This window comes from Microtus oregoni, unplaced genomic scaffold (genome assembly GCF_018167655.1).
Source record: "Microtus oregoni isolate MIOR12 unplaced genomic scaffold, Mior012 000012F_ref0000307, whole genome shotgun sequence".
Lineage (NCBI taxonomy): Eukaryota > Metazoa > Chordata > Mammalia > Rodentia > Cricetidae > Microtus > Microtus oregoni.
The window spans coordinates 52,223,539-52,243,725 of record NW_024543071.1 but is presented as its reverse complement, the minus strand read 5'-3'; the positions used below and the strand labels follow the sequence as shown (position 1 = coordinate 52,243,725).

Below are 20,187 nucleotides of genomic sequence, written 5' to 3'. Positions count from 1 at the left end.
TCCAAAAGCTACAGAGAAACCTGTCTCAAAAAACCAAAACCAAACAAACAAAAACAAAAAAAAAAATTAGGTTTATATTATGTGTATAAGCATTTTGCTAGTAGCATTTATATATGTGTACCATGTGCATGCCTGGTGTCCATGGAGGTCATAATAGGGCATCGGATTCTCTAGAACAGAAGTTAAAGATGGTTGTGAGCCACCATTTGGGAGCTAAACTCAGCTCTTCTGGAAGAACAAGAAGTGTTCTTAATTGCCAGGTCATCTTTTCAGCCTGAAAAATGTGAAGTTTTAAAAAATTATTTTTATTGTTGGGCACAGTGGCACATGCCTTTAATCTGGCACTCTGGAGGCAGAGGCAGGAGGATCTCTGTGAGTTTGAGTCAGCCTACTCTACATGGTGGGACGTCCAGAGCTACATATGTTTTTTTAAAAATTAATTTTAGAAAGGGGAGGGGGAGAGAAGTGAGGGGAAGGGGAGGGAAATGGGAGGCTGGGAGGAGGCGGAAATTTTTTTTCAATAAAAAAATAAATAAATAAAACAAAAAAAATTAATTTTAGTTAGGTGTATATGTGAGTCTGTGTATTATGTGCACATGCCTAAGGAAGCCAGAGGAGTTAGATTCCCTAGATGTGGAGTTACAGGTAGATGTGAGCTGCCTGACATGGATGGACACTGGGAACAGAACTCAGGACTATAGACTAGGCTATACTAGAACAAGACTATAGACCAGGCTAGCCTTGAAACACAGTTCACAGAGATCAGCCTGTCTCTGTCTTTCTTTTTTTTTTTTAAATTTATTTATTTTATGTACATTGGTGTTTTTGGCTTCATATATGTCTGTGTGAGGGCATTGGATCCTGTGGAACTGGAGTCACACAGTTGTGAGCTGCCACGTGGGTGCTGGGAGTCGAACCCTGGTCCTCTGGAAGAGCAGTCAGTGCTCTTAACCTCTGGGCCATCTCTCCAGCTCGCTGTCTCTGCCTTTCACGTGCTGTGTTCAAAGGTGTGTCCAACAAACCTAGTTAGTACATACGCAACCCCCCCCCAACCCCCAGGAGTTTTCTGTGTAGTCCTGGCTGTCTTAGAACTACCTCTGTAGACCAGGCTGGCCTCAAACTCACTGAGATCCGCCTGCCTCTGCCTCCCAAGTGCTGGGACTAAAGGCGTGCCCACCACCATCCAGCTAGTACATGCTCTTAACTGCAGATCCAATTTTCTAGCCAGTTGTGAGCCACTTTGTGGGACTCAAACCCAGGTTCTCTGGAAGAGTAACCAGTGCTCACAACCACTGAACCATGTCTCCAACTGAAGGTTTTAATGAAGGCCATTTAGTAGAATAAATACCACAAAGCAGGCAAACTAGCTAATAAAGTATGCTAGTTTGTAGGGAATCACTACATAGTTCACTGTTGTTTTTTTTTTTTTAATGAATGAGGAAGGATTCAGTCACATTTAACCACTGCAGAGGCACTTAGGAATCTCACTAAGCTCCAGGGAGTCATCATTAGGAAGGATTGATCAGCTAAAGAGGATCTGGGAATGGAGTTTAATTAAATATAAATTACATACTCTTTTCAAATTCAGCTCTACCACTGAATAATTAGGTGGCAACAGGTAAATTCTTAAATGCTTTTGTAGTTTAGTTTCTCTCTTTTTTGAATTCAAGAATATTTGGGAGTCCAGATATTTGTGAAATGTTTTAGATCCCCTGAGGACACAGAATTAATGTAGAAGTATTAAGTGTGAGAGTTACCCAGATCATACAATACTCCAGTAAATTTTAAATTGCTAAGACTAATAATCTATAAATTTTTTACATCCTATGGGAAGCCTCCGAAAGTGCTTCCTTAATCCAGAAATTGGTCTTTCTTTCTTTCTTTCTTTCTTTCTTTCCTTGCTTGCTTTTTCGAGACAAGGTTTCTCTGTAGTTTTAGAGCCTGGCCTGGAACTAGCTCCTATAGACCAGGCTGGCCTCCAACTCAAAGAGATCCACCTGCCTCTGCCTCCCAAGTGCTGGGATTAAAGGCGTGTGCCACCACCGCCCAGCGCAGCCCTATTCTTTTATGATGCTGTCTGTTTCACTGATATGATTAGGCAGGCAGCAGAGAAGGACCATTTTGTTCTTCAAGACAAATATCAAGAAACTGAGGATCTTAGAGGCGGAACTGGAACTCTAGTCTCATTAGCTCAGATGTTCCTCTCTGCTCCTCAACTGTTCCTCTACCTAGCTGAGGAGAGGGGTGGCTCAGGGAGTTTCTGTAGCTGGGACAGGGAAAAGCACTGTCTAGTTTCTCCAGGTTCTGAAAATTCACCATTCAACTCACCTGCAGCTTCACGGCAATGACTACCGAATTAAGATCTTTGTCCATTTCTTTAAGCATAACAAGTTTCTTCAGGGTCAAGCTGAACAGCCTAGAAAAATACAGAGAAAGAAGGTCCTGTTAAATATAAGAACTTGTGCGAAGGTAACATTTACCGTGGGAATCTGCTCTACTATAAGTAAGACTATGAGAAGGCCACTCAAGGTGGCTTTAACTTGTATGTTCGGCAAGTGTTAAAGGTGTATCACTCTGTAAACTTCACTTCAGTAGATGTCGAAATCTCAAGTTGAGCTGGGCGATGGTGGCCCACGCCTTTATTCCTAGCACTTGGGAGGCAGAGGCAGGCGGATCTCTGTGAGTTCGAGACAAGCCTGGTCTACAGAGCTAGTTCCAGGACAGGCTCCAAACCCATAGAGAAACCCTGTCTCAAAAAAAAAAACAAAAACAAAAACAAAAAAAAAAAAAAGAAATCTCAAGTTGAAACCCATAGATTGCCACTGCTAATGTGGAGCTATTTCAGGGGAACCCAGGAGGCAGAGATATGGTTATTCAGTTTTCCGCCTACCTGCCACTTATGCATATCTGAAACATTTACAGATGTAAGTCTTAGCAACATAGAGAACACACATACACACTGTTGTGCTTTCCTGTCGCTTTAAGGGACAAGCCACGCCCACTCCCATTACCTCTGACCTGCCCGCCGCCATCTTGGCCCCTTCCTTTTCTGCTTCCTTGACGTTCGCACACGTTTTCTCTCTCTCTCCTTTTATCTCTTCTCTCTTTTTTTCTCTCTCTCCCTCTTTCTTAATAAATACTTATGGCTATTTCCTGTGTTCATGTGTCCGTTACCTGCCGCCACCGCTCGCGTGGCGCGTGCCCTCCCGCTGGTGGGAAGCTGTAGTCGCTTTTCTCATGGCGGGCTCCGACAGCCCGTGGGGATCGTTTTTTAAGAATAACACACACATTAGCATGCAAGGTAAGAAGAGATACTTGCTAAAGTCTTCAGAGTCTCAAGGAAGGATTTTAGAGCTAACTACAAAATACTTCAGAATAATACAAAAGCAGATAAAACCAATACATAAAATCTTAATCAATGTTCCATTGTGGAGAGAAACAATACAGGAGCACATTAACCCTTTCTGTCTTTCTGTAGGATTTTAAATTTTCATAGGAATAATAAAAGGTATCTTCTGGCAGGGGGAAGAGAATAAAAAAATGTTTTACTCCACAAATATTAACATGCACTGTAGGGTCAAAGTAATTAAGTTAAAGCACTAGCTGGGCGGTGGTGGCGCACACCCTTAATCCTAGCACTCAGAACACAAAGGAAGACGGATCTCTGTGGGTTTGAGGCCAGCCTGGTCTACAAGAGCTAGTTCCAGGACAGGCTCCAAAGCTATAAAGAAACCTTGTCTCAAAAGCAAAAAACAACAACAACAACAAAAAAAAAACAAGATAAAAAAATAATGGGAAAAGAATAAACAGAGAGATCAGTGGCAAGGAACAGAGTCTGTATACATAGGAATTTACCACATAGGTAGACAAACAGTACCATACTGGAAAACTGGCTATATGAACAAAACAATGACAGATAATTGTTTTATTCCTTATATCAAGGGCAGATTCATGAGTTAAATAAAATGAGAAAAGCAATCAAGCCATAAAAGTTCCAGAAAAAAATATGACTTAAAAAAAAATTCCACGCTCTCACTGCTGCAGCCCGGGTTCGATTCCTGGTCAGGGAACCAAAATAAATAAACAAACAAACAAACAAATAAATAAATAATTCCAAACCAGGTGTACATGCCTTTAATTCCACCACTTGGAGGCAGAGGCAAGAGGGTGTCTGTCACTTCAAGGATAAACTGGTCTACAGAGTGAGTTCCAGGACTGCAATGATATTTTATGTTTTAACAAATGAAGCTTGCCTGAAGATCAGAGTGCAGAGCTAAGACACTAGAGGCCAGACAGGAGTGGCATACACCTTTAATCCCCGTATTTGGGAGACAGAGGTAGAGAGATCTCTGTTAGTTCAATACTACTCTGGGCTACACAAGATTAAATCTGTCAGGCTGGGTGGTGGTGGCGCACGCCTTTAATCCCAACAGTTGGGAGGCAGAGGCAGGAGGATCTCTGTGAGTTCGAGGCTAGCCTGGTCTACAAGAGATAGTTCTAGGACAGGCTCCAAAGTTACAGAGAAACCCTGTCTTGAAAAAAAAAAAAGATTAAATCTGTCTAAAAGAGAAACAGCTCACACAAAGGTGATCCCAGCACTGGATCACATGCCTTTAATCTCAGCAGTAGGGGAGCTGGAGACAGGAATGATATGGTTGGGCGGAGAGAGGAATACAAGTGGAAGGAGACAGAAACTCAGTGCAGTCTGAGGTTTGGTGGAAAGATGGAGTCTGGAGATGCATTCTGAGGATGCAGTCTGAGGTCAGAATCTGGTCTGAGCATTGGTAGAGGTAGCAACTCCAGTGGCTGCCGCTCTGCTTCTCTGATCCTTCAGTTTTCACCCCCATACCTGACTCCAGGTTTTATTATTAAAGCCAACTAGAATTTGTGCTACCCAGGAATAGAGAGAGACCCTGTCTCAAGACAACAACAAAAGCAAACCCAGGGTATGGGGAGGCCCTTGAAAACATGCCACCTGCTGCTTTTGATCTCAGAATTTAGAAAGTAGAGGCCAGTCGATCTCTGTGAGTTTCAGGCCAGTTGGGGAGACATAGTAAGAACCCATCTCAAACAAAAACAACAACCCCAAACGGTGGGGGGAGGGCGCAAATTGAAAAGCATGGCACCAAAATCAGGATTTATACAGAAACTGACTGGCCAACCCATTTAAAATAAAAAGATTCCATACAGAAAAATAAATGAAAAAGAAATAATTACTTCTTATTTTTTTGGGGGGGATTTTCAAGACAGGATTTCTCTAGCTCTGGAGCCTGCCCTGGAACTAGCTCTTGTAGACTAGGCTGGCCTTGAACTCACAGAGACCCTCCTGCCTCTGCCTCCTAAGTGCTAGGATTAAAGGCATGTGCCACCACTGCCCAGCTAAAATTTCACATTTTATTTAAAAAATATTTATTTATTTATTATGTATACAATGTTCTGTCTTTGTGTATGCTTGCAGGCCAGAAGAGGGCACCAGACCTCATTATAGATGGTTGTGACCCACCATGTGGTTGCTGGGAATTGAACTCAGGACCTTTGGAAGAGCAGGCAATGCTCTTAACCTCTGAGCCATCTCTCCAGCCCCAAAATTTCACATTTTAAAAGCTAAACTAAAGCGTGGTGGTGCGTGCCTTTAATCCCAGCACTGGGGAAGCAGAGGCAGGCAGATCTCTGTGAGTTCAAGGCCAGCATGGTCTACAAAGTGAGTGCCAAGACAGTCAGAGCTGTTACACAAGAAAAACCCTGCCTCAAAAATCCAAAACCAAACCATACACAAACAAAATAAAAAGACAAAGCAAACCCCAAAGTACTTGTAATAAGAAGCAAAACTTCCCAAACTAAAACTGACATAAAATGAGGAAAGAATCCCAGCACTCAGGAGGCAGAGGCAAGCGGATCTCTGTGGGTTCGAGACCAGCCTGGTCTACAAGAGCTAGTTCCAGGACAGGCTCCAAAGCTACAGAGAAACCCTGTCTCGAAAAACAAACAAACAAATAAATCCAAAAAGATGTAATTTACAAAGTGTCAAAGAATAAGACACTCAGGGATAAAACAATGCAATAGTAATGTGAGAAAGCATCACACGAGTCCTTATTAGTTCCATCTGTGCTACAGGAAAGGGAGATGCAGATGTAGATTACCCAAAATGACCTTAAGCTCAGGGAAGATGGTTCTGAAGCGCGCGCACACACACAGATTTAAGTAACAAGATACCATATTCATGCATAAGAAAATGCTAGTATCCCAACTATCCTCTAAGCTGACACGAAAAGTAACAAGACAACTGGGCGGTGGTGGCGCACGCCTCTAATCCCAGCACTCGGGAGGCAGAGGCAAGCGGATCTCTGTGAGTTCGAGACCTGGTCTACAGAGTTAGTTCCAGGACAGGCTCCAAAGCCACAGAGAAACCCTGTCTCGAAAAAAACCAAAAAAAAAAAAAAAAAAAACAACAACAAAAAAAGAAAAGTAACAAGACATTGATAAATTCCAAAAGGACTTTTCAAAGATACTATCTTTAACATCTACAATGAAAGGCCAAGGGGCCAAACAACAACAATAACAACAAAGCCACTCTTGAAGAAGAGACAGGATAATCAGATTTATTGTCGAGCAGCAGTTGAGGAAGTTCAGTATACTGAAAGAACAAAAGATTGTGGGAAAGAACACAATGCAACAGTCTCACAATTATACAGAAATCTGATAAAAAGATGAAGGCAGGGCCAGGAGTGGAGAAGCAGACCTGTTCATCCCAGCATTCAGGATGCAGAGACAGGACGATCATGAGGAGGGAGAGCGGAGAGTGAAAGAGAAGCAGTATTAAGTAGTAAAAGGAAAAACTTTAGAATATAGGAATATTCTTTTAAAAATATTCTTTTAGAATATTCTTTTAAAAATGGTATTATGTTGTACTTAATTAATTGTGCATGCATGTTTGTGGGCTTCTGTGTGCCACAGCATGCAGACTGTGGTCAGAGGACAGAACTGGTGTTCTTCTACTGCATGGGTCCCATAGACTGAACTCAGGCCTTCAGGCTTTGCAAAAGGTAATGTTAACCACTGAGCAATCTCCCCAGTCCCATTGCATTAGTCTTTCTTTTCTTTTCTCTTCTCCTTTCTTCTCCCTTCCTCTCCTCCCCTCCCCCTTTCTTTTTTTCCTGAGACAAGTTTCTCTATGGAGATCTGGCTGTACAGGAACTCACTCTGTAGACCAGGCTGGTCTTGATCTCTCAGAGATCTGCCTGTTTCTGATTCCCAAGTGCTGGGACTAAAGGCATGCACTGCCTGGATCCAGGAAAATATTCTTATGACTCTGAAGATCGTCTAAAAATAAGGCACTGGAAACACTAAATTCAACTCTATGAAAATTAGGATTTTCTGCTCATCAGGAAACACCATATAAAGAATTAAGACATTCACGACTTTGAAGAAGATATTTGAAACTTATAATGCTGACAAAATACACAGAATGGAGACCAGTAAATCAATAGAAGTATAGGCAAAAGACAAGAGCAGTTTGTGCTTCCAAAAGAGGAAGTTTAAATGGCTGATAAAAAAATCAGGAAAATGCAAATTTAAATCAAAATAATGTTTTATTCCCACAAATTTGGCAAAATAAAATATGGGTGAGGATGCCATACAATGGGATTCATATGTTGCTTTGTGAGAGTACTGTCTGGTACAATCTCTTTAGAAAACTATTAGCTATCATCTTAGAAAGCTAAACATATGTGGAATCCATTATCCAGCAATTACACTCACTGGCTAGATGGCACTGGGCTTGCTACCTTACCTCCCCATTTTGATTGTGTTCTCATAGGTAAAATGGTATAATAACTGTTATGGTAAAAGTAAAACACTACAGGTCCCTGAGTGGCGGCAGTGGGCACAAGACCACGGCAGGCCACGAAGGTAGCCGGATCCCAGGCAGGGAGCCCCCAGTGGCCTGCATGGTGGGTGAGAGAATGACATGGATAGGCACGTCAGGCAGCTCCCCTGACTAGGCTCCCTACCTGGGATTCCCTGCCTGGGATTGCTGCTCTCGTTTTCTCCCCCGCCACATGGCTCCCTGCCAGGGACCTCGGCTGCCTTCGTGGCCCACCATGGTCTCATGGCCCGCTGTCCACTGCTCCCACTCCGGGGACCTGCAGCGTTTTACTTAAAGCATTACAGTAACACCAACTCATGGGGCTGCCAAAGGAATCATGCATAAAAATTAAGTAAGAACACTGCCCACCCATGGAGAGCACTCTATATTCAACATTGCTTGCAGTGTACACTAGAATCTTCACGATTACCACTAGATGTAGCCCAAAAAGCTGTAGTACAGCCATACAACTCAATGCTGCTCATCAGAAGAAAAAAAAAATCAATGAATTAAGATTTCATTTCAATCCAGGTGACGGTGGTGCACACCTTTAATCCCAGCACTTGGAGACAAAGGCAGGCAGAAATCTGTGAGGTCAAGGCCAGCCTGGTCTAAAGAGTGAGTTCTGGAACAGCCGGCACAGGAAGAGAAACCCTTAAAAAAGAAAGGAAGGGAGGGAGGGAGGGAAGGAGGGAGGAAAAATTTAATTTCAGTATCAGGTTCTCTCTAAACATAATACAAAGTGGAAACAAACAAACACAAAACCAAGTTGAAGAAGATCACACAGAGTAATACATGAAATTCAAAACCATTATTAGGCCGGGCGATGGTGGTGCACACCTTTAATCCCAGCACTCAGGAGGCAGAGGCAGGCGGATCTCTGAGAGTTCGAGACCAGCCTGGTCTACAGAGCTAGTGCCAGGACAGGCTCCAAAGCCACAGAGAAACCCTGTCTCGAAAAACCAAAAAAAAAAAAAAAAAAAAAAAAAAAAGAGAGAGAGAGAGAGAGAGAAAACCATTATTAGTTGTATATGTGTATGGACTAAAGGACTGAATGACACATGAACAAAATGATATTTGTTGGGATGTTTAAGGAAACAAAGTAAACAAGAAGGCCTGGATGGGGTTGGAGAGATGGCTTAGTAGTTAAGAGCACTGGCTGCTTTCAGAGGTCCTGAGTTCAATTTCTAGCAACCATAGCTCACAACCATCCATAATGAGATCTGTGCCCTCTTCTGGAGTGCAGGCATACATGTAGGCAAAACACTGTACACATAATAAATAAATAAATCTTAAAAAGATAAAAAGAATGCCTGGAGCTTGGGAAATGTAAAAAGAAAAACTGAAAGCTAGACTTTGCAGTGAGAACTTTGATTTTGCTTATGATGGGAAACACGGATGAACTATAAACAAGAAAATCATTATATACAATGATTCATACAAGAGTACTCTGCTTAGGTGAATATTAGACCTCGGAGATGGGATGATGGAATTGGGAAAATACACCAGTCAGAAGATTAAGGCTATGGTCCACCTAAGATAAGAGGAAAATTTTTTCTCAGTACTGAGATAAAGACAGAGAGCAGAATTCAGGAAAATTCTGGTAGATTGCTTATGTCTTGCTAGTAGACTGAATGCAGGGTCTTGGGAAAAATAAAACTCCATTATATTTCTGAGTTTTGGCTTGAACAATAGGGTGGATGATGGCAGTACCATTTACCGAGATGAAAGAGGAGACAGGGACGTTCTGGAGTGGAGTGTGAAGATATCTTGACTGTCTAGGTGGACACTACATGGACGACTGTGGATGTCTCCAGCTCAAGGGAAAACTCAGGCTTGAGTTACAGATTTGGAAATCAAGGCAGAGGAGCGACAACTGAAGCGATGAGACCAACTGGGATCTTACAGAAGAGTTCAAACAGGAAAGAGAGACTGTCAAGGCTAGGCCTTGGGCAGAGGAGGAGGAGAGGAGAGGAGATGCCAGTGAGATGGGAAAACAAAAGGATGTGCTTCTTCAGACTTACTGAGAACACTTAGGAGCATCCGATGGAGTCCTCATGTAGGATGAGCTAAAGATAGAAAGCTGACCAGGGGATTTTACAAAATGAAGGGTGCCTACCCCTCAGACACACACACACACACCCAATAAAGTAAGGACAGAAAACAAGATTTCAAGCACAAAAAGAAACATGGCAATGTGGGAGGAAAGGAAAATGGAGACGTCACTTTGGTTTCCTTGAGAACCAGCAGATCAATCTACCATCCACACAGCCACCTTTCTGAAAGGTTCTGGGACCAATTAGTCCCATCTAGCTTTCCCTGTGGTCTCAAAGTAAGAGAAATGTAGTTTTATCTAAAAAGTACAAGGGAGAGACAAGACTGGGGATCAGAATGTAATTATTCAAGACATAAATTAAAAGGCTTTTAAAAAGTAGCTTTTGTGTCTTTACTAGACACATAAAAGGCCACAGCCTGTAAGTACCCAGAAAGGTCCAGTTTTGCCCTACAGCACTACTCCAAGATCACAGGGCTGTTTCTAAAGTCATATAGGTAAGTTGATCAAGTCATTATTGTTTGAAACCACTGGGTTTTGAGTATGTCAGGGAGGAGTTAAGAAAGCACCATCTCAAAACTGGTATACTGACTACTTCAAGTGAATTCACTTGAGAAACTGGCTTACGTTTGCCTGCAAAGATGAAACCATTAAGGGCTATTCTGGGAGGGATGTCCTTTACACAGAAGGTGGGATGAAATAGCCTTCACCATCAGAGACTGATAACCTAGGCAGGAGCCTGAATAAACAGGCTCTGCTGTGACACTCATTTTACACTAGGTTCACACCCTGACCACGTACTGGGTTTACTGACAAAGCTAGAGTCTACAATCTAATCTCATTTGTCCCGTTCTCTCACACCAACATTTATTGCTCTTTTAAAATGTAAAAAGCACCGGGCGGTGGTCGCACACGCCTTTAATCCCTTTAATCCCAGCAGTTGGGAGGCAGAGGCAGGCGGATCTCTGTGAGGCCAACCTGATCTACAAGAGCTAGTTCCAGGCCAGGCTCTAAAACTACAGAGAAAGCCTGTTTCAAAAAGAAGAAGAAGAAGAAGAAGAAGAAGAGGAAGAGGAAGAGGAAGAGGAAGAGGAAGAAGAAATGTAAAAAGCATCATGCTTTGGTCATTTCTTTGTACTTTTGGACTTCACTCTCTTCTAAAGATTTACACTTTACATATGAAATTAATAAAAATAAGTATGAAAGTATTATCTCCTCTTATTACCTAAGATTCTTAGCATTATCCAAAGAGTGCACACACTAAGGAGTATGGGGGACATCTTTCTCCCCTGTCGTTTCACACCACAGCTAACTATTTTAAGACCCTGAAAACAAGAATTCTGATACATGCCATGCACATAATTGGACTCAGTGGGTTATAAAGAAGGAGGGGGAGGAGGAGATAAAGTATGTGTCAGGGGTGTTTGAGGAGCTTAGGAGGAGTTGGAACAGGAGAGTAAGAGGTAGACATGATAAAAATACATTGTATACATGCATGGGAGTCTTACCCCCGCCCCCAGACAGAGTTTCTCTGTAGCTTTTGGAACCTGTCCTGGAACTAGCTCTTGTAGACCAGGCTGGCCTCGAACTCACAGAGATCCGCCTGCCTCTGCCTTCCGAGTGCTGGGATTAAAGGTGCACCACTGCCCGGCTATGCATGGAATTCTTGAAGAATAAATAAATTATTATGTATATTTAAAAAATTCTGTGACATAAATGAATATCCTTCAAGTCTACTAGGGGACCCAATACACCAAGTACAGGTTTCAGACCTAAGACCTACTTAAGCGTCTAGCTTTGTATAAGCAACTTCCAGACAATATGAAGATAAGCTAGCAGGTCTCAAAGTAACTTAATACTGGGGTTGGTAGAGATACTGGGGGAAGAACAGCAGGTCAGACTCTACCGATAATCAATATCAAGGGAGAACTGGGAGTCAACTTTTCCTGATAATATGGAATAACCCTTACCCTATAGTATCATTTGTAGCTATTTCTTTTTCTTTTTTTGGGGGGGGGGATTTTTGAGGCAGGGTTTCTCCGTAGCTTTTGGTTCCTGTCCTGGAACTAGCTCTTGTAGTCCAGGCTGGCCTCGAACTTACAGAGATCCGCCTGCCTCTGTCTCCCGAGTGCTGGGATTAAATGTGTAGGCCACCACCACCAGGTTTAAAGACTCATTCTTTAATGAACAATCTAAAGAATAGCTTAAAAAAATAAAATCACGGTCAAGGTATAGTGGCCTGCTCCTTTAACTCTAGCATTCAGGAAGCAGAGGCAGGTGAATTCAAGGCCAGTCTGGTCAATGTAAGGAGTTGTAGGACTATAGCCAGGGTTACATAAAAATAACCTGTCTCAAAACAAACAATAATAAAATGAAATAAAACTAGGGGGCTGTAGAGATGGCTCAGTGGTTAAGAGAACTTGCTACTCCTTCAGAGGACCAGAATCTGTTTCCCAGCACCTATGCTGGGCAATGTACAACCCCCTGTAACTTAGTTCCAGATGTTCTGCCCTCCACTGGCACTTATACTCAAGTACACATGCCCATACAATAGATGCATACATAATTAACAAGAAAACAAATCTTAAAATTACCTTTTAGGGCTGAAGTGATAACTCAATGGTTAAGGGCATTCGTTCCTCTTGCAGGTAACTAAACCCAGTTTTCCCAGCATCTACATGGTGATTCTCAACCATCCATAACTCCAGTTCTAGGGGATCCAACCCCTTTTCAGATGTCTGCAGGTAATGGTGCAAATAATATACATGTGTAGAGGGCACAGTCTTTGTGCTCACAGATAAGCTCTGGGGAAACCAGGGATGTTATACCCGTACTCTTGTCTCTTCAAGAGAAGGAATGAATTCCGGTTTTCCACATAGAATGCTGAGAGCAGATGTAGTTAGAAGTCTGGTGGTCTGTGCTATCTGTAAGACTAGGCTCTACCTGAACCCCCAATATATTTATCCCATATTTTCTCTATAGACCTTTATTTTGACATTGCTTCTCAGTCAATAGAACTTATCCTTAGGGGAGATGTCACATGTACTTTGTAGCTTGGTGACTTCAATGATATCTGTATGAATGAGACCATATCTGATCCTTCACTAGGCCCTTAAACTCTAGAATCCGTCTTTATGGAAGAGGTTACATGTACACTGCAAGAGTTTCAATGTCGTCATGCATTTGAAAGACTTTGGGGCGCCTTAGCATTACTGCATGCCCCCGTCCTGGGAACCAGGGGACCCTGGTAACCAACCACACGTGCACTGGAGCTTTGAGTATTTTCCATCCCCTTTGTAGTCTTTCTTCAATAGACCCAGACCCTGGGACTGGGGTGAGACGACCTGCAGATAACCTACAAGTGTTCCTCCTTGTTCAACCAACCCAGCAACCGCCATAGCATTGATCAGTTAGAGTTAGCTGACCGTTAAATGGACTAGTCAAAATAGTTAACAAATGATTTCTGGACTCTCCCTTTTGATTCTGTACTACCCCCTCCCTGATTTTGTGGGTTTTTTTTCCCTTTAAAAGATCCTGTAATAGACAAAGCAGGGGTCCTTCTCCTCTCGAGGCTGAGGGACCTCTGCCGTGGCAGAATAAAAATTCCTCTTGCTATTGCATCAACAGTGCTGAGAGTGTCTCTTGGGGCGACCTCCTCCTTGGTGGAGCTTTAGGGCCCAACGCATTAAAGCTTTATTGTGCACTTGGGATCGTGACAATTGTTACCAGGAGGTTTTTTTGTTTGTTTGTTTTTAAATGCCTAAAAAATAAATTGCCTGGGGTCACATTCTAGAAGTCTGAATCAACACCAGCTACTAAGCTGAACTAAACTGGATTTCCTTCTGGCTGCACTCAGATCATTACTCTGCTGGTCCTGGCCCCACATATGTGCAGGTCAAATACTTATACACACAAAATAAAACTAAACAATTTAGATTAAAATGTATTTGTGTGGGGGCACAAAGGTACCACAGCACATGTTGAGGTCAGAAGATGTCCCCTGCTATGTGGATCAGTATTGTGATTGGACTGAATCTTCAGGTGTGGTGGCAAGAGCCTTTACCTTTCTTACTTTCACGTTCCTGGTCGTATACTTTTATTATTTTGAAATGAGACATTCCTTTTAGTAAGCAAACATCTATATTTTTTCCAAATGTCCAATCCTCCCAGGGTAAAAGCATCCTTGTTCCTGAGAGTTAAAACCTTTAGTTTTAAATTGTGGGTTTGAGCCGGGCGGTGGTGGCACACGCCTTTAATTCTAGCACTCGGGAGGCAGAGGCAGGAGGATCTCTGTGAGTTCGAGGCCAATCTGGTCTACAAAAGCTAGTTCCAGGACAGGCTCCAAAGCTACACAGAGAAACCATAAAAACAATAATAATTTTTGTTTCCTTCTCTAGTCTAGCTTGGTTATTTGAGACAGGGTTTCACTACTTTCCCTCAGTTGGCCTAGAATTTGCACCTCCCAGCGTTAGTTTTCGAGGAGCTGGGATTTCAGGTGTGTACTAACATACTCAGCTCCCAGTACCTTTATACAGCTATCCTACCCTTCTAGGTCAAGGGAACCTTGTGGCCATGTGTGTGTATTCTCTGCAACACTTTGCACCTCTGGGCAGTCCTCCTTCTTGCATCCTCAGATGTTAACTAGAATGAACCAAAGTCTAGAGGGTATGCTTTCCACAGCCTATGTCTCAAACTGGACAGAGAGACAGCTAAAGGCCCAATGCGAATAAATACAGTTGTAAACAGAGACAGAATATTGTATACATAATAAATGAATAAATTTTTTTAAAATATTTATTTATTATGTATACAATATTCTTTCTGTGTGTATGCCTAAAGGCCAGAAGAGGGCACCAGAGCCCATTATAGATGGTTGTGAAACACCATGTGGTTGCTGGGAATTGAACTCAGGACCTTTGGAAGAGCAGGCAACGCTCTTAACCGCAGAGCCATCTCTCCAGCCCCCATAAATTTTTTTTTTTAAAAAAAAAACAAAAACAGTAAGAAGAAAAAATGTGTTTCACTTCACTGAACATAGAACCCATGTTTTTATCCAACTGCTTCTTAATTGGACAACACTAGCTTAGATTAAAGGACACTAAATCACCCCTTTCTAAACAGTGTCACACATGCAGAATATTTTTCCCCTTTGTTGCTGGATGAGCTGGGCACATGGCCAAGTCTTTTTCTAATTAGATCCTGTGGTTAATGCCTTAATCTATTAGCTACCATTTCCTTGCCCCACCCCTCCCCCAAATGGAAGGGGCAGGAAGACTGGGTATAGCTAGTAATTTAGCCTAAACTGTGATGGCTTAGCCAGGTTAAGCCCTGACCCCTATTGAGTGTGGTGATGACCCACAATGAGCAAGGGTCCTCCTTGAGTCCTGGGTATGCCCATGACTGCAGGCTGCAGTGACATTTTCTTTTTCTCTCATCAATGGGAACATGTCTTCCATACCCTCTCATTCCCCCTTAGGAAGCCTTTTAGAAAACTCCACCTGGGGGTTGGAGAGATGGCTCAGAGGTTAAGAGCACTGGCTGCTCTTGCAGAGGTCCTGAGTTCAATTCCCAGCAGCCACATGGTAGCTCACAACCATCTATGAGATCTGGTGCCCTCTTCTGGTGGGCAGACATGCAGGCAGAACATTTCATACATAATAAATAAAAAAAAAAGAAAACCCCACCTGAAGGGCACTAAATTTATTCACTTTGGCAATCAAATTTGGCTTCAGCACCCTTTAGATAATCAATCCACAGGGCCACCTAATGGCACCTAAGATCCTAATATTATTTGGGACATTTACAATACTGTGAGTGATCGGAGAAATGGACAGAGATTTTCCCATTTCCTATTTCTCTGCTCTAAGCCCTGTCTTTGTCTAGGGTTGGGAAGGATGGACTTTGCCATGTGGCCTCACTCCATCGTGATAAAGTGACCACACGACATAAGTCAATCAAGGAAAAACAATTCCAACCTGTGGGGCCCAAACCAGACGGTTCTTCCACTGTTTTCAGTCACACTAACAAGCCTCAGCCACGGTCCCTGCTCTTCCCCTCCAGCCTCTCTGGTTTCTCTTTCTTCTTTCTCAGGCACAGGCTGCCCACCCAGTCAGGGCTGAGGCAGTCCCTGAACAAGACTCTGAATGAAATTACCATATCCCCAGGGAGCATCCTTGCTAGGGTTCAGTTTTTGACTTGCCTCCTGACTGGCCACCCTTAAAGAGGTAAATTATGAAAAAATCCAAGAGGTCACCCAGAACAAACACAATGGCCCATCTCAATTTCTAGGCTGCCTCACAAAGGCTCTTACAACATTCCAGTCTGCATCCTGAGACCCAGGCGGAAACCAGCTCCATGTGACCCACCTCTCCCAGTTTCCCTGACCGTAGAGCCACACGTAAACGTCTATAGAAAGGACCCCTGACCCCACAGGCAGATGTCTCAGCAACGGCCTTTAAGGTGTACCATGGGAGAGATGAAAAAGCCCAAAAACAAAATTACTGATACTAGCAAAGGCCTTTTGTCTGGTCATAGTAACTGCCCAGACTCCCTGACCTCCCAAAGCCTGAGAACCTCCCGGTTTCTGTTTCAAATGTAGTCAGGAGGTTCACTGGCCCGGGATTGTCTGATCCCTCATAAACTACCCAGACGATGTCCAAGGTGCCATCAAGAAGAGCACTGGGGTGCTGACTGTGCCTATGTCCCTCAGGGCATAGGGACATCAAGCCTAGAACAATCATTCTGTTCCATCCTCCTAAATAGAAATTTCATCTAACTTGCTCTGTAGACCAGGCTGGCCTCGAATTCACTGAGATCCACATGCCTCTGCCTCCCCACTGCTAGGATTAAAGGCGTGTGCTGCTACAGCGCCCGGTGACGGCACTATTTCAATATGCTGTCATACTAGTGCTATAAGTTTGCAATCAAGCATTTGTGTCATATAACCAGCACTAAAATGATTGTGATACACTCTGCTTCCTTTCCCCCTTAACTAAAACAAATGGCTTCCCAAACTGAGTATACATCATAGCAGAGTAAATGTCCCTGGGTTATTGTCCAACAAGATAAGTGTGTGGGAAGGGAAATAGCAAGCACTAAACAAGAGGGCTCAGAAGCAACCAGGTCCAACTCAGCCAAGCACACACAGGGCACCTGCTACAAAACAAACTCTCTGGGCCCAACTGCTCCAAAGCGCTTGACAGGAAAGCTCTACCTGAGAAAAATGAAAATAATCCAGAGAAGGACAAGAGAAGTCAAGCCATGAGTAACCCAAAGTCTTTTGAAGCCAACGGTCCATTACAAGCAGAGTTAACTGATAAGGTCAGATTGATGACAAGAAGGGAATCCAATTGCAAGCCTTTATAATCTAACACAGCTCCGGGGCAGAGGGCCACTCTCCATTAACAGCAGCACCACCTGACTGCAGTTTTGAAATGCTGCCTGAGGAAGAGCAGCCTCTTTTCCCTTCCTTCTCCGAAAGACTGATCCACATTTATCTGTGAATAATGGGGCACCCTCACATCTTACAGCAGCAGCAGAGGCAGGTTCAGCTTTGGTGCGATTAATTTTGTTATCTCAGTGATGACATTAAGATATAAACACCACCAATGGGTCCCCCCCCCCTCCAGTAAAGAAGGCTAAGATGTAAGAGGGCACGGTGTAAGACCTTGGGCACGGTTTAAGAACCACTCCAAGCATCCAGAGCTGATTGTGAGAGAGAAATAGTGTCCCATGAAAGCCAGCTTGATTCCCTTTTCCTTCCTTTTTTTCTTTTCTTTTATTATTTATTTTTTGGAGACAGGATTTTTCTGTAGCTTTGAAGCCTGTCCTGGAACTAGCTCTTGAAGACCAGGCTGGCCTTGAACTCACAGAGATCCACCTGTCCCTGCCTCCCAGTGCTGGGATTAAAGACTTGTACCACCAGAACAACCAAACTAACATACCCTTCAAAAATTTTAAGCCTTTAATCCCAGCATTTGGGAGGCAGAGGCAGGCGGATCTCTGTGAGTTCGAGACCAGCCTGGTCTACAGAGCTAGTTCCAGGACACGCTCCAAAGCCACAGAGAAACCCTGTCTCGAAAAACCAAAAAAAAAAAAAAAAAAAAAAAAAAAAGAAAATTACTTCGCTCAGCTGCCAACTGAGATGAACCTTGCAGACAGGTTACACCATGAAAGACCTAAATAACAGCACCCCCATTCAGCACGAAGCAGTTTGGAGAGAAATAACTATGTCCATATTCCCAAATATTGTTTACAAATATTCTTTTATATTTAAAGGGGGATATGATATAGATATGAATAATTTGCATTGGTATGGATTTTAAGGTCAATTTTGTTATATGTGTATGTATTTCTGATATTAAGTTATCGTGATTATATAGTTCATTTAAAAATGTAATGTATAATTAGGAAATACAGGTTGTTAATGGATAATCATCAATAATAGTTAGGCTTTGTAGTCATGTTAGATTTTCTAGATATACAGAGATATATTTCAGTTAGATAGACATTCTTCATATCTTTCAAAGACTGCAGAATATGGCATTTAATTTTTTTTGTTTTGTTTTGTTTTGTTTTTCGAGACAGGGTTTCTCTGTAGCTTTGGTGCCTGTCCCGGAACTAGCTCTTGTAGACCAGGCTGGCCTCGAACTCCCAGAGATCCGCCCGCCTCTGTCTCCCGAGTGCTGGGATTAAAGGCGTGCGCCACCACCGCCCGGCACATTTAATGTTTTAGTAACTTAGGGTTTTCATGACAATGAGACACGTCTGCTCCTGGCAGCACCAGCTACTTCAAGAGGAAGATGGGCATTGAAGAGGCTCCTTATGGAGTTGGTTAGCCATTTAAGCAAGAAACTGCTCTTGCCTGGACTGTTGCATAAACTGGACACAGAGAACCCTCAGAGAGAGGACTGCTGAACTTGCCTAAAGGTGAGACGATCTTTCGGGGTTCCTGATTCATGAAAGAGTCTGCGAGACATTCTGCAGGACACAGCAGATAGTGACTGAACTGTCTTTGAAATTTCCTGCTTCATGGAAATGTCTGCTGGATACTATGGGCCTGTAGGCCAAACATGGATGCCCCAACGGTACAGAGGAACTTTGGATGACTGTCCAGGCAGCGAGATGTCTCTGTCATTTCTACTTCTTGTTTACTTAGGTAATATTATATCCTTCTGGAGTCTTTGATGGAGTTGAAGAATGGTTAGTTATAGATTTCCATTATTATGATAAAGATAAAAATAGATATAAATATTGTAACTGTAATTCTTGCTTGATAACTGTTTTGTTATATGTAATTTTACTATATTAAAGTGACAGCCTTTCTTTTTTGTTTAAACAGAAAAAGGGGAAATTATGTAGGAGGGTCATCTGTCTATGTGTTGCTTTTATTGGTTAATAAAGAAACTGCCTTGGCTTTTGATAGGACAGCAGTTTAGATAGGTGGAGTAGACAGAACAGGATGCTGGGAGAAAGAACCAGAGTCAGGCAGACGCCATGGAGCCAGCCGCCAGGTCAGACATGCTGAATCTTTCCCCGGTAAGCCACCACCTCGTGGTGCTACACAGATTATTAGAAATGGGTTAATCAAGGTGTGAGAATTAGCCAATAAGATGCTGAAACTAATGGGCCAGGCAGTGTTTAAATGAATACAGTTTCCATGTAATTATTCTGGGGCTAAGCTAGCCGTGCAGAAGCCAGGAGGGATGAAAAGCAGGCCTGCTTGCCTCATCACTACACAGCTGTACACAAAATTTTCTAACAATGAGGGCAGTGAGGGCCCTCACTGTGGAATGGATCTCCTTAAAAAGTAACAGTTTGGAAGCTGGGCATGGTGGCAAATGCCTGTAATCCCAGAACTTGGGAGACAGGCAGGCAGGTCTCTGTGAGTTTGAGGTCAGGTTGATCTACACAGCAAATTCCAGGACTTGGGCTGGAGAGATGGCTCAGTGGTTAAGAGCATTGCCTGCCCTTCCAAAGGTCCTGAGTTCAATTCCCAGCAACCACATGGTGGCTCACAACTATCTGTAAAGAGGTCTGGTGCCCTCTTCCGGCCTGCAGACATTCACACAGACAGAATATTGTATACATAATAAATAAATAAATAAATAAATATTTTAAAAAAAAAATTCCAGGACTTCCAGGGTTAACAGTGGGAGGAAGGAAGGGAGGGAGGAAGGGGTTGGGAGAGGAAGAGAGGGAGGACCGGACTGGACTGGAGAGAAGGCTTGGTGGCAGAGCACCTATGTCAGTCTCAAGGTCAGCGCCCAGC

General features: G+C 43.0%; 1 protein-coding gene across 5 annotated transcripts in view; it reads right to left on the bottom strand.

Annotated features, from left to right (window-relative positions):
• The window catches only part of Pacs1 (phosphofurin acidic cluster sorting protein 1), a 120,620-nt gene that overhangs the window by 39,644 nt on the left and 60,789 nt on the right, over positions 1–20,187 (bottom strand). For all 5 annotated transcript variants that reach the window (XM_041661461.1, XM_041661457.1, XM_041661459.1 and 2 more), the window contains exon 2: positions 2,329–2,416. In XM_041661461.1, the coding sequence (XP_041517395.1) occupies positions 2,329–2,416 (88 nt within the window). The remainder of the gene's footprint in view (positions 1–2,328; positions 2,417–20,187) is intronic.